The sequence below is a fragment of the Procambarus clarkii genome, chromosome 25, assembly GCF_040958095.1.
Source record: "Procambarus clarkii isolate CNS0578487 chromosome 25, FALCON_Pclarkii_2.0, whole genome shotgun sequence".
NCBI classification, from domain to species: Eukaryota; Metazoa; Arthropoda; class Malacostraca; order Decapoda; family Cambaridae; genus Procambarus; species Procambarus clarkii.
This window is the reverse complement of record NC_091174.1, coordinates 10,885,629-10,899,524: the sequence shown is the minus strand read 5'-3', so window position 1 is coordinate 10,899,524 and position 13,896 is coordinate 10,885,629. Positions and strand designations below refer to the sequence as shown.

At 47.6% G+C, this 13,896-nt stretch overlaps 1 protein-coding gene across 15 annotated transcripts in view; it reads left to right on the top strand.

Moving 5' to 3' along the window:
* rdgA (retinal degeneration A) overlaps positions 1–13,896 on the top strand; it is a 699,236-nt gene that overhangs the window by 609,148 nt on the left and 76,192 nt on the right. For all 15 annotated transcript variants that reach the window (XM_069331304.1, XM_069331300.1, XM_069331301.1 and 12 more), the window contains one exon: positions 13,253–13,382. In XM_069331304.1, the coding sequence (XP_069187405.1) occupies positions 13,253–13,382 (130 nt within the window). The remainder of the gene's footprint in view (positions 1–13,252; positions 13,383–13,896) is intronic.

The window sequence follows — 13,896 nt, the reverse complement described above, 5'->3', positions numbered from 1 at the left end:
CACACACATACACACACACACACACACACACACACACACACACACACACACACACACACACACACACACACACACACACACACACACACACCGCCCCCCCCCCCCACACACACACACACACACCACCCATCAATACCCCCCACTACCACTCTACTGACAACAGCCCCACACCTGCCCCACACCTGTAACACAGCTGGCTCACTTCCCCCTGCCTCGTGCTCTCTCCCCGTGTATATATGTCCTCATTATACAACATACGTAAGGGACAGGAAAGGGGGAATTGCATTTTTTAAGAATATTAAGAGTAATATCGAAATGGTATTGAAATGCTTGCAAGGGGGATCAGCGACACCTTGCTTGAATATATCGCCTTGAAGGTGTTTTTGGTTTTCTGCTGGTACTTTGGCATGGGTTGAATTGTAGCTCGCGGGCCCCGTCTTTTCAGGTGTCTCGTTCTTTTAAGCAACGAATCATAACCAACTTTGCATGGTAGGGATTGCAGGTTGCAACGCTTTCCTCATCCACCATACTTTCTTGCAAGATGCAATCCCCAATGGCCACACTAATAACATTCACTTGGATTATATTATTAGATTGTATCTTATGTGATAGGAAGATAATGATACAATCGTGAGGTGCTTCAGGGAAGGTTTACAGTATCACTTGAGTGTCATTTAAGTCCTTGTGAGAGTGTCCCTTATTGTGGGGCATCATTAGCCAGGTTGGTGGGCATAGGGGCATCAATGCCATGCATCTGTTAGCATCAGGTCATAATTAATTAATGGTGCGGAGGTAGTTTGGTCCCCTTATCTTCTTAAGTGCAGCAAATCATTAGGAATATAGAGACATTTCATGCTAGAATCATTGATTTAAAACCACTTTGCCGTATTCAATAGTAATAACATTGTATATGTGAAAATCTATATATGTGCATAGTTATATAGGATTATATAGTCTATTTGGGGGCTCCCGATTGTTCAGTGGAAGAGCTTCCGCCTCACACCGAGGATATATATATATATATATATATATATATATATATATATATATATATATATATATATATATATATATATATATATATATATATATATATAAACAACTTTGACAAGAGAGTTTATTTAATTTAACTTACTGTAGGCTGCCTATGGCTCTTTAAATATTCACATTGACTTGAATATTCAGGACAGATCTAGTAGTGCCTTGGGAACCACTCACAGTATGCGTGGAGACTCTTTATTTAATCTTTAAATTAAAGTGTGTTAGCACAAGGGGGCATACCACACTATGCCTTGAGACGTTGACTTACTCAGCGTGGGGCAGTAGAGTGCTTTGGACACCCTGGGGGCGTGCCCTAGGGGGCGTGCCCTGGGGGGCGTGCCCTGGGGGGCGTGCCCTGGGGGGCGTGCCCTTAGGAGAGTCAAGAGCAGTCTGCAGCATCCGTTCGTATCCCGAGGGAGGCTTAGGGAAGTAGAGAAAATGTGGGGACTTTAGACGGGGCGTTAAGATGAGAAGGGAAAGGGAAAAGAAATATGGTAGAGGAGAGGGGAGAAGGATGGAAAGGAGGATAGTGCGAGAGACAGATGGAGGGAAGGAGAGAGAGAGAGAGAGGTAAGTCTTCTTCCCCCCCCCCCTTCCACATCTCCCCCATTACCACACTATCTCTCTCTCTCTCTCTCTCTTTCTAATTGGTGGGTTCCCGCATGCCCACTATACATTTCTCCGGGTAATTGACCGTCGACTGAGATTTCTTGAGTCTTTGGACCCACGATCTAACGTTCAACAAATTATCAAAGGCACCAGAGTCAGAATTTTTCAAGTTATTGCTCCCAAAATTCGACTAAAGCTTTTCAGACCTTTAGATGTATGGCCGAAAATTCATTTAATCTTCTTTTCAAAGCTGATAGCCTAATGCGTACCCATTATAGGACATATTGAACCCAAAACCAATTGTTTTGAAGCGTTTATTTTACTCCTGTAACTTCGAGAAGATATTCTCTCAGGCGAATGTTCCAAAATTATTCCCACGAACTTGTCAACAAGTTACGTCTGATCGCATTAAAATGGAACTCAATTTTTTAAGTTAAAACAGCATTATTGACGAACTTTGAGTCCAGTAGCCAAACTTAGGGAACTTTGCACGAAGAAGTTTCAATACCGTGATTGATCTGTGGTAAGGAATCGAGTGTGAGTGAGTGAATCCAAGGACCCGGGTTCGAAACCCATTGGAATTTCGGATGGCCGTAGTTCCATAGGCCAGACACTGGAGTTAGTTATGCTGTTGGTGGAGGAGGGCAAGAGGAGTCAATTTCTTATGGGCTGAGTAAGAAGATAATTGAATTGGCGACGACCCCAGGGGTAATGACGACCCCCAGGGGTAATGACGACCCCCAGGGGTAATGACGACCCCAGGGGTAATGACGACCGCCAGGGGTAATGACGACCCCCAGGGGTAATGACGACCCCAGGGGTAATGACCCCAGGGGTAATGACGACCCCAGGGGTAATGACGACCCCCAGAGGTAATGACGACCCCCAGGGGTAATGACGACCCCAGGGGTAATGACGACCCCAGGGGTAATGACGACCCCCAGAGGTAATGACGACCCCCAGGGGTAATGACGACCCCCAGGGGTAATGACGACCCCCAGGGGTAATGACGACCCCCAGGGTCGTCATTAGACCCTGGTCTCTGACCCCAGCCAGAGATCTGGCTCCATGTCTTCCTGTGGGATTGTAATGAAGGGGAAATTCTTCCTCCTCTGCTCCTCAGTCACTCTCTTCCCTCTCTTATTCACTCTCCCTTCCCTCTTTTATTCACTCTTCCTTCCCTCCCTTCCCTCTTTCTATTCACGCTTCCTTCCCTCTCTTATTCCCTCTCTTATTCACTCTTCCTTCCCTCTCTCTCTTATTCACTCTCCATTCACTCTCTTATTCACTCTCCTTTCCATCTCCCTTCCCTCATTCCCTCTCCCTTCACTCATTCACTTTCTTTTCCCTCAATCAATCACACTTCGACCCAAGCAACCCATGCAAGTTGATGGAGAAGATTGTGCGGAAAAAACTAGTGGAACATCTGGAGCAAAAGAACTTTGTAAGACAACATCAGCATGGGTTCAGGGATGGCAAGTCCGGCCTCACAGGATTAATTGAATTCTATGACCAGGCAACACAAATCAGGCAAGATAGAAAGGGCTAAGCAGAATGCATATTTTTGGATTGCCAGAAAGCCTTTGACTCAGTACCAGATAAGAAACTAGTGCTCAAGCTGGAGATGCAGGCAGGAGTGAAAGGGAAGGTACTCCACTGGATAAGGGAGTACCTAAGCAACAGAAGACAGCGAGTCACTGTGAGGCGTGAGATTGGCGAGGCGTCACCAGTGGAGTCCTGTAGGGTTCAGTCCTTGGACCTATACTGTTTCTGATATATGTAAATGATCTCCCAGAGGGTATAGACTCGGTTCTCTCAATGTTTGCTGATGATGCAAAGGTTATGAGGAGGATTAAGACAGAGGAAGATAGTATGAGACTACAAGATGACCTAGACAAACTGAATGAATGGTCCAACAAATGGTTACTAAAGTTCAACCCGAGTAAATGTAAGGTAATGAAACTAGGCGGTGGAAACAGGAGGCCAGACACAGGTTACAGAATGGGAAATGAAATCCTTCATGAAATGGACAGAGAGAAAGATCTAGGAGTTGATATCACACCAAACCTGTCTCCAGAAGCCCACATATAAAGAATGACATCGGCGGCGTATGCGAGGCTGGCTAACATCAGAACAGCCTTCAGGAACCTATGTAAGGAATCATTCAGAACCTTGTATACCACATATGTAAGACCAATCCTGGAGTATGCAGCCCCAGCATGGAGCCCGTACCTTGTCAAGCACAAGACGAAGCTGGAAAAAGTTCAGAGGTATGCCACTAGGCTAGTCCCAGAGGTAAGAGGCATGAGTTACGAGGAAACGCTGCGTGAAATGCACCTTACGACACTGGAAGACAGAAGAGTAAGGGGAGACATGATCACCACCTACAAAATTCTCAGAGGAACTGACAGGGTAGATAAGGATAAACTGTTTAACACGGGTGGGACGGGAACAAAGGGACACAGGTGGAAACTGAGTACCCAAATGAGCCACAGAGACGTTGGAAAGAACCTTTTCAGTGTCAGAGTAGTTAACAGATGGAATGCATTAGGCAGTGATGTGGTGGAGGCTGACTCCATACACGGTTTCAAATGTAGATATGATAGAGCCCAGTAGGCTCAGGAATCTGTACACCAGTTGATTGACAGTTGAGAGGCGGGACCAAAGAGCCAGAGCTCAACCCCCGCAAGCACAACTAGGTGAGTACTTCTCTCACTCAATGAAGCTTCCTACTCACTCTTTCCCCCCTACTCACGCTCCCCCACTCAGGGTCCCACCACTTATGCTCCCCTCACTCACTCACTCACTCACTCATCTCCGGCGACCTCAGTGTGTGCATTTCCTCGGTGCAGACATTTGGACTGACGCCGGGGGCGAAAAATCCATTTCTCGTTCGTCATGGCGAGGAAATGAACGCTATTTTTTTGTTAAAAGTCTTCTTGTTTGCATGGAAACGTGAAAGGAATTGAGCTGGGAGCCTTGGAAATTCCTGGGGACGGTATCTAGTTTTCTTGGCCTTTACTCTTTCTTCTTATTGAAAGAGAAAAAGGGTTCAGTGTGTTGGTATTATCGAGACATTTGGTATATTACTCGCTAAATAAATTTACAATTTTTTTTTTATTTTTTTATTTATAAGTAAAACTCATTTAGATTAAATTTGTGTACAACACTGACAGTTTTTTTTTCGATTTTATGTATGTTAAAAAGTATTTTTGGATTTGTCTAAAGCTTTTGTGTGGCTTTCTGTTCTAATTCCATTTCTTGAATGTTTCCCATTGAATGTTTACAAGCGCCATTGCCCCCCCCCCCTGAAGGGGGCATGACCCCAATGCCCCTCGTTTACAAAGTATGTTGATGTGAAATGTTAGTCCCCGAATCCATAGACTTTACCATTAATATAATGACAGAATTCAGATATTGATTTTTTAACAAATATGTTCAGATGGTAGATTAGCATTTTGGGTTCAACCTTTTGGTTACATTGGCAGGGTAAGGGAGTGTGTGGGCAGGGAGGGGAGACTGAGGGGACAGTGATGAGGGGAAGGTGTGGGGGGGAGGGTGTGTGGGGGCGGGGGGGAGAGGGGGGGGAAGGGGGAGAGCTGGTCAGTTGATCGACCCTGGTACCTCTTGAGTATCTCATCAAGTATATCTGTGTCTTATCTGTCCAAGGATGAAAGCCAGATGCTTGAAGGTAACCTCTCCCAAAATTTGCAGGGTGACTGGTGGGTGTAGGGGGACGGTCATAGGCGGATCGAGGTCGGCCGCCATGCCTCACTTCTATCATATATTATATTACTCAGGAGCTCCCAACACTGTTCTCACACACACACACACACACACACACACACACACACACACACACACACACACACACACACACACACACACACACACAGTGGAAACACAGTGTCCGTGTTGATTGACGGTTGAGAGACAGGACCAAAGAGCCAGAGCTCAACCCCCCGCAAGCACAATTAGGTGAGTACAAACACACACACACACACACACACACACACACACACCCACACACACACACACACACACACACACACAGTGGAAACACAGTGTCCGTGTTGATTGACGGCTGAGAGACAGGACCAAAGAGCTAGAGCTCAACCCCCCACAAGCACAATTAGGTGAGTACACACACACACACACACACACACACACACACACACACACACACACACACACACACACACACACACACACACACACACACACACACACACACACACACACACACCCACACACACACCCACACACACACACACACACACACACACACCCACACACACACCCACACACACACACACACACACACACACACACACACACACACACACACACACCCACACACACACACACACACACACACACACACACACACACACCCACACACACACCCACACACACACACACACACACACACACACACACACACACCCACACACACACACACACCCACACACACACACACACACAACACACACACACACCCACACACACACACACACACACACACACACACACACACACACACACCCACACACACACACACACACACACACACACACACACACACACACACACACACACACACACTGTGTGTGTGTGTGTGTGTGTAAACAACATTTCCGCTAATTCCTAACAGTGTCCAAGAAGGCACATATAAACAGAGACAGATATACCCCCCCCCCTGCTTCTAGGTATACACACACTGGAAGCTTAACATAGCGCTGGACCATATGTAGGACTAGAATAAACCTCTAGCTTGGTCACTAAGCTCAATGACCCTCGTACGGACCCTCAACCCAACACCAACCCCGTGCCCAAACAAACCCAATTGGTTTTGCATGTAAACTACGACCTAAAATGAGCGGCACTGAACGGGTCTTCCTTGAGCATTTAACATGTCAAATAACATTGTTCTTCCCCTCTACACTAGCTGGATGAATGGTTCCCGGGCGTATAGTAGTTCCCACTGCTGTAGGTGATCGTGGCCCCTCGTTATCTGAGGTGATTTACAGCTTCTTGTCTGTGTTTAAAGTGGCTGATTTTGTTTGGTGTGTGGTGATTGAGTTGTTTGTGGTGATGGGCATTGTGGAGATGGGCATTGTTAGGAGCTCTTGTTGCTCCATTTAAATCCTCCCCTCCCCCCCCTTCCCCTCTACAAACAGTTAGAATAACTTCTAACATGTTAGGGAGATGGCAGCGGCCGACACTGACCCCTCCACGTGACCTTTGACCTATTGGAGGTGTTGAATTATTCCTTGAGCCATGAATATCTGGAGTCTGGGACCGTCTTTAACCGGATCATAGTTCTGTGTTTCTCAGAAAGCTTCACTTTCCCGTCTTGTTGGTAGGCCTGGTCGTGGGGGGGGGGGTGGCATCTGGTGGTAGGCCTAGTCGTGGGGGGGATGGCATTTGGTGTTAGGCCTTGTCGTGGGGGGATGGCATCTGGTGGTAGGCCTGGTCGTGGGAGAGATGGCATCTGGTGGTAGGCCTGGTCGTGGGGGAGGATGGCATCTGGTGGTAGGCCTGGTCGTGGGGGAGGATGGCATCTGGTGGTAGGCCTGGTCGTGGGAGAGATGGCATCTGGTGGTAGGCCTGGTCGTGGGAGAGATGGCATCTGGTGGTAGGCCTGGTCGTGGGGGGATGGCATCTGGTGGTAGGCCTGGTCGTGGGGGGATGGCATCTGGTGGTAGGCCTGGTCGTGGGAGAGATGGCATCTGGTGGTAGGCCTGGTCGTGGGGGGGATGGCATCTGGTGGTAGGCCTGGTCGTGGGAGAGATGGCATCTGGTGGTAGGCCTGGTCGTGGGGGGGATGGCATCTGGTGGTAGGCCTGGTCGTGGGAGAGATGGCATCTGGTGGTAGGCCTGGTCGTGGAAGAGATGGCATCTGGTGGTAGGCCTGGTCGTGGGAGAGATGGCATCTGGTGGTAGGCCTGGTCGTGGGGGGGATGGCATCTGGTGGTAGGCCTGGTCGTGGGGGGGATGGCATCTGGTGGTAGGCCTGGTCGAGGAAGGGATGGCACCACTGCGTCTCTGTGAGCATCACCAGAACAAAAAATATACGCAATTTTTTCCCACAGTTTTGCGCAGAAAAAAAGTGCGCAAAAAAGTGCGCTGTGCTCTCGCTGAGGCCGCTTGTGCAACCCGTCCCCTTACAAATTACGCCGCTTTTGGCTCGTACGCGCACTCAGGTTAAAAAAGTCGACGTAATTTAAAACAAAATCGGCTCACGAAAGTGACGTACTGTCCCGTTTTCTGTTTTGGGTTCTCTGGCTTAAGCTGTTAGGTTAGGAGAGGAAACTTTCAATTAACGGTTTCCAAGACGTTTTGAAACCTTTGGAGAACTTCCTGCCCTCCTAACCTACCAGAGGACCCTTAACTTGCTGTTTTGGAAAACAAAAAAATCCAAAGGCAGGCGATGAGACACAATAACGTGGCTAAAGTATGTTGACCAGACCACACACTAGAAGATGAAGGGACGACGACGTTTCGGTCCGTCCTGGACCATTCACAATCGACTTGAGAATGGTCCAGGACGCACCGAAACGTCGTCGTCCCTTCACCTTCTAGTGTGTGGTCTGGTCAACAAAAAAATCCAAAATTTTATTGGAAAATAAATTTCCATTTTGAATTACGTTGATATCTGGCCGTAGCGCATACGATCGAAAAGCGACGTAGTGTATAAGAGGACGGGTTAGACAAGCGGACGGCCCGCTCTCCCAAACACCCGGATCCGGAGCCTTCTTAGAATTTTTAATTATATTTTTATACATTTATCTTCACGATCATGCGTCCCCTCATCTTGAGGTTATCTTGAGATGATTTCGGGGCTTTAGTGTCCCCGCGGCCCGGTCCTCGACCAGGCCTCCACCCCCAGGAAGCAGCCCGTGACAGCTGACTAACACCCAGGTACCTATTTTACTGCTAGATAACAGGGGCATAGGGTGAAAGAAACTCTGCCCATTGTTTCTCGCCGGCGCCTGGGATCGAACCCAGGACCACAGGATCACAAGTCCAGCGTGCTGTCCGCTCGGCCGACCGGCTCCCTAGGGCCTCCCTCTTGGCCATACCACTCTTGTATAATTCTCCCACATAAACCCTCTCCCTCTCTTACACCCCCCCCCCCCCCACACTCCCACGCCTCTCTCCTCCCACGACACTCCCACACACACAACGCCCACACCCCCACGGCGTTCTAATGATGGCCGCCGCTCGTGACAAGTGCAGTATTTCCCCAAGCTGAACTAGACCCTTATTGACGTCTGATGAATATTTCAAGACAATGGTATAAGTGCTATTCTCAAGGGAAGGGGGGAGGGGGGGTCCCGGGGTAATGGGAGGGGAAATGGGAAAGGGGCAGTGGGATGGGTAGGTGAATTGCAGGGATAGTGGATGGATGCTAGGTAAGGGAAGGGGAAGTGTTGTAAAAGGATGCGGGATAGTTATAGGGGAGGGGGGGGGGTTAGGGATTGTTGTAAGGGGAAGAGGTTGTAGATGACAGGACGGAAAGAGGACTCGGATTGTAGATGGGATGGGGGGAGTGTTGAAAAAGAGGAAGAGGGTGGGGGGGGGGGGGTTGAAAGAGGAGGAGAGATTGAGGAAGAGGAGAGCCCGGGAGGAGGGTGTAATGGGTGAGAGAGGGAGGGGGTGAAAGATGGAGAGGGTGAGAGAGAGGGAGGGGGTGAGAGAGAGGGAGGGAGGGGGTGAGAGAAAGGGAGGGGGTGAGAGAGAGACAGGGAGGGGAGTGAGAAAGAGGGAGGGGGTGAGAGAGAGGGAGGGAGGGGGGTGAGAGAGAGAGGGAGAGGGTGAGAGGGAGAGAGGGAGGGGGTGAGAGAGAGGGAGGGTGGAAAACAAAATTCGGAAAGAGTGGAAGTTGAATGATAATTGAGGTCATCTTTAAACATGGTATAATAATCTTTATATCTTAATAATACTAATTCAACTTCAATTATTCTCCGAAGCAGATTTCTTCTCTCTCTCGCCCCCTCAATTTCGTCAATAATTTAGTATCCTTCATATCTATGGTAATTTTCAGTGATGATTACATATCTGAATTCGTTCATCATTCATCAAAGCCCGACAATGTGAACACAGAGATAATACATACGTTGTACACAAGAGATCTACATGTTTTTAGAGCATGTAAATACACCAAAATTAAGCATACGCTACTGCAGTTATAATGTCCCAATAATAACGATGTACTGTACGCCACCTACACATACAGTGAACCTCCGTTATTATCTCTTAAATCCCGAGAAGCAAATGATTTCGCGGAATTCGCGGCTTATACTTGCCAGCCTCATTGACAGCACTCGTGTAGTTTCTCAGTCAAACTATGAGTCAAAAATGAGAAATTCCCTCCCCCCATCCCAAATCCTTATCCTGACCCCTTCAAGGTGCTATATAGTCGTAATGGCTTGGCGCTTTCCTCCTTGATAGTTCTCTTCTGTGTTCGGTTCCTCCGTGCCTGGCTGGAACACTCGTGGTAAATATAACACACCTTATCAGATTAATTAAAAAAATATTCATACCTCATTCATTAGTGAAAACACTCATTACATCCATCAAACTGATTCAGACATGAGATCCGCCGTCATCTTGCACCTTATAAACACACACAGCCTTGTAACTGTGCTCCCAGAGATCTGGGAGTTCGGTGACGCCTCCGCCCACAGGGGCTCCTCTTGGCCACGGCAGAGATGGACCCGGCTCTCTTGATCAGTCAGACTCTCTGGACTCGCCAGATGCATGGGCTACTATTAAGCTCGTCATGGGAGAGTGGGTTAGTGGTCTTAGCGAGTGGAGAGATGAGAGATGAATCTCTCAGTCCGCAATATTTTCAGTCGTTGGACGATCTTCGGCAGTACTTGAATTCGGGCGGGCTGGCACCGTAGATTTGCGCGGATATCTGGTTGCTCCTGCCCCTGTATGACCATCATTTTTGTCGGTGACAAGTAGCATGTATGTATGTATATCTATGTATATGTATGTTTATGTAGCAGCGTGGTGCGTCTTCCAACTGTCAGGTCGTGGTATAGGACATTGTTGTGATCCGCATCCCGCAAACTGTGTTGTTTTAAGGAATAACAATGAGACACGGAACGGGACTAATCCTTCCATCCCTCCCTTTCCCCTTTCTTTCCCTATATTTACTTTCTTACCTTTATTGCTTTGCCTTCTTCCTCTCCGTCCTCTAGTTTCCTCTCTCCTTACCTTCATATCTCTCTCTCTCTCTCTCTCTCTCTCTCTCTCTCTCTCTCTCTCTCTCTCTCTCTCTCTCTCTCTCTCTCTCTCTCTCTCTCTCTCTCTCTCTCTCTTCCCCCGGGACACAATCCCGAGGACCTGGAAATTTCTTGTTACTCTATTAATGGTTTGGTGTAGTTGGTATGACTTGAGGATTGTGTTGTGGAGCGAGGGAGAGGGTGGAGACAAGAGGGTTGTGGTGCTAGGGGATGAGTGAGTAAGTGAGTGAGTGAGTGAGTGAGTGAGTGAGTGAGTGAGTGAGTGAGTGAGTGAGTGAGTTTCCTCTAACTAGGAACATTTCCATCACCAACTAATTGTTAAAGGCCCCCCTAATACACTACAATAAATGTAGATTGCACTCCCAAACGCCGCCTCTGGCCCCGCCCCGCCAACCCTCCAGTGTCCAAAACACAATAAAACAAACCCGCGCCAAAACTTTTTTCCAAAGGCTCGAGGGACAGTTGTCGAACAACAGGCTTGGAAAATCGACCAAATGGTACACACACACACACCTGCTGGTTACCGCAGCTGGCTTTTGTCTCCTGCAACAGGACCCGCCGCTGCTTCCTTGAACCACTACCACCACCACCACCACTCTACCTCCTACCACCATTCTCTCACCACAACCACCACACCATTCCCTTAACCCCTAGCCATATCATGTCAGGTTACAGGACATTGTCTTCTCGAGTCAGACTCTCGATAGGGATTTCTACGTCTTACGGGCATCTTTACTACTCTCCCAGGGGCACCTGATGGCTCTTATGCCCAGACGGACGAGTCTGTTTTGGGGTGATATCGGATTTTTTAAAGGCAGTTTGCTTTGGTAACTGTTATACTTATTGCCCCTTCTAGTAAGCTGGGAAAAGGGTATTATGTCTGCTTACAGCAGACTTACAGCAGACTAGGAGGAAGGTTTCGCCCCCAGGCAACGTCATCAAATGCAAAATGACGTCTGGAAGTGTCTTACAGGTGTCGTACAGGTGTCTTAAAAGTGTCGTAGAGGTGTCGTACAAGAACGGAACTGAATAGCGTTTGTTTGGTTCGTTTTATTTTAAATAATTTATGTTGGTGTGTGTGTGTGCAACCGGAACTGAATTCTGTAACTTTGATGCTGAAACTTTAATGGCAACTTAGGTGCTGTGTAATACTTTTAGATATCGTATTTGATGCTACACAGTTGCACACGCTTCTTGTTTGATGGAAATTGCGCTGAATTAGCATAACATTCCCTTAATGGTTTCGCTGTCAATTTTTCCGTAATTATGGAATTCTTTCCAAGTGCAGCGCCGTGATGATTCCTTGATGCAGTAAGAGGAATATTCCCGCCTCGTTAGACCACATGCAGTGTGGTTCGCTTCTAAGAATATTTTGGCATTACAGGATTTTCATGCAATTTTTGTTTCTGTTTTTTTTTCCATCTAGAAAAATCACATCGGGTTTTAAAAGATTGCAACTATCCTATAATTGTTCATGTGGTTTTCACTTTTTTGCTTGGAGTTACCCTTCACTTTCACTACTTTCCAGGAGTTACCCTTCACTTTCACTACTTTCCAGGAGTTACCCTTCACTTTCACTACTTTCCAGGAGTTACCCTTCACTTTCACTACTTTCCAGGAGTTACCCTTCACTTTCACTACTTTCCAGGAGTTACCCTTCACTTTCACTACTTTCCAGGAGTTATACTTCACTTTCACTACTTTCCAGGAGTTACCCTTCACTTTCACTACTTTCCAGGAGTTATACTTCACTTTCACTACTTTCCAGGAGTTACCCTTCACTTTCACTACTTTCCAGGAGTTACCCTTCACTTTCACTACTTTCCAGGAGTTACCCTTCACTTTCACTACTTTCCAGGAGTTACCCTTCACTTTCACTACTTTCCAGGAGTTACCCTTCACTTTCACTACTTTCCAGGAGTTACCCTTCACTTTCACTATTTTCTAGGAGTTACCCTTAACTTTCACTACTTTCCAGGAGTTATACTTCACTTTCACTACTTTCTAGGAGTTACCCTTCACTTTCACTACTTTCCAGGAGTTACCCTTCACTTTCACTTCCTTCCAGAAGTTACCCTTCACTTTCACTTCCTTCCAGGAGTTACCCTTCACTTTCACTTCCTTCCAGGAGTTACCCTTCACTTTCACTACTTTCCAGGAGTTACCCTTCACTTTCCCTTCTTTCCAGGAGTAAGGCGTGATTTCCAGCAACTTGCCTGCAACATTCCTATCGTTCTAGATGTTGTCTGTTATCCCCCCCCCGGTCATTCTAGGGATTTAATTACCTTATCTCTGTCAATCTCTTTCTTCAGTGTGTTATAACGGTAACTCGATCTTTCCAGGGATTCCAGTCCAAACTGCTCTTCGGCTCCAAGGAGATCGTGGCCATCAGCTGTTCCTGGTGCAAGTCTGCTTACCACAACAAGGAAAGCTGCTTCAACATCAGCAAGATTGAGGAAACCTGCTCTCTGGGTGAGTACAAGATTATAAGTATGATTGACGCGAGACTTAAGAAGCCTTCTTAGAAGTACTTCTAAGTGCCTATTGGTCCATGCGAGGCAGCTCCTATTCTTATCCACTCTGAATTGTAGCGTTCACATCTTTTGCAACCTTTGTGAATTTGAGGAGAAAGATCGTAGCTAACATGCTTTTGTAGCTTTGGGTGGGATATGAGGATAGGCTGGGAGCTGGGATACGAGGACAGGCTGGGAGCTGGGATACGAGGACAGGCTGGGAGCTGGGATATGAGGACAGGCTGGAAGCTGGGATATGAGGACAGGCTGGGAGCTGGGATATGAGGACAGGCTGGGAGCTGGGATATGAGGACAGGCTGGTAGCTGGGATACGAGGACAGGCTGGGAGCTGGGATATGAGGACAGGCTGGGAGCTGGGATATGAGGACAGGCTGGGAGCTGGGATATGAGGACAGGCTGGGAGCTGGGATACGAGACAGCCTAGGAGCTAGCTGTGTGATACTAAGGTACCT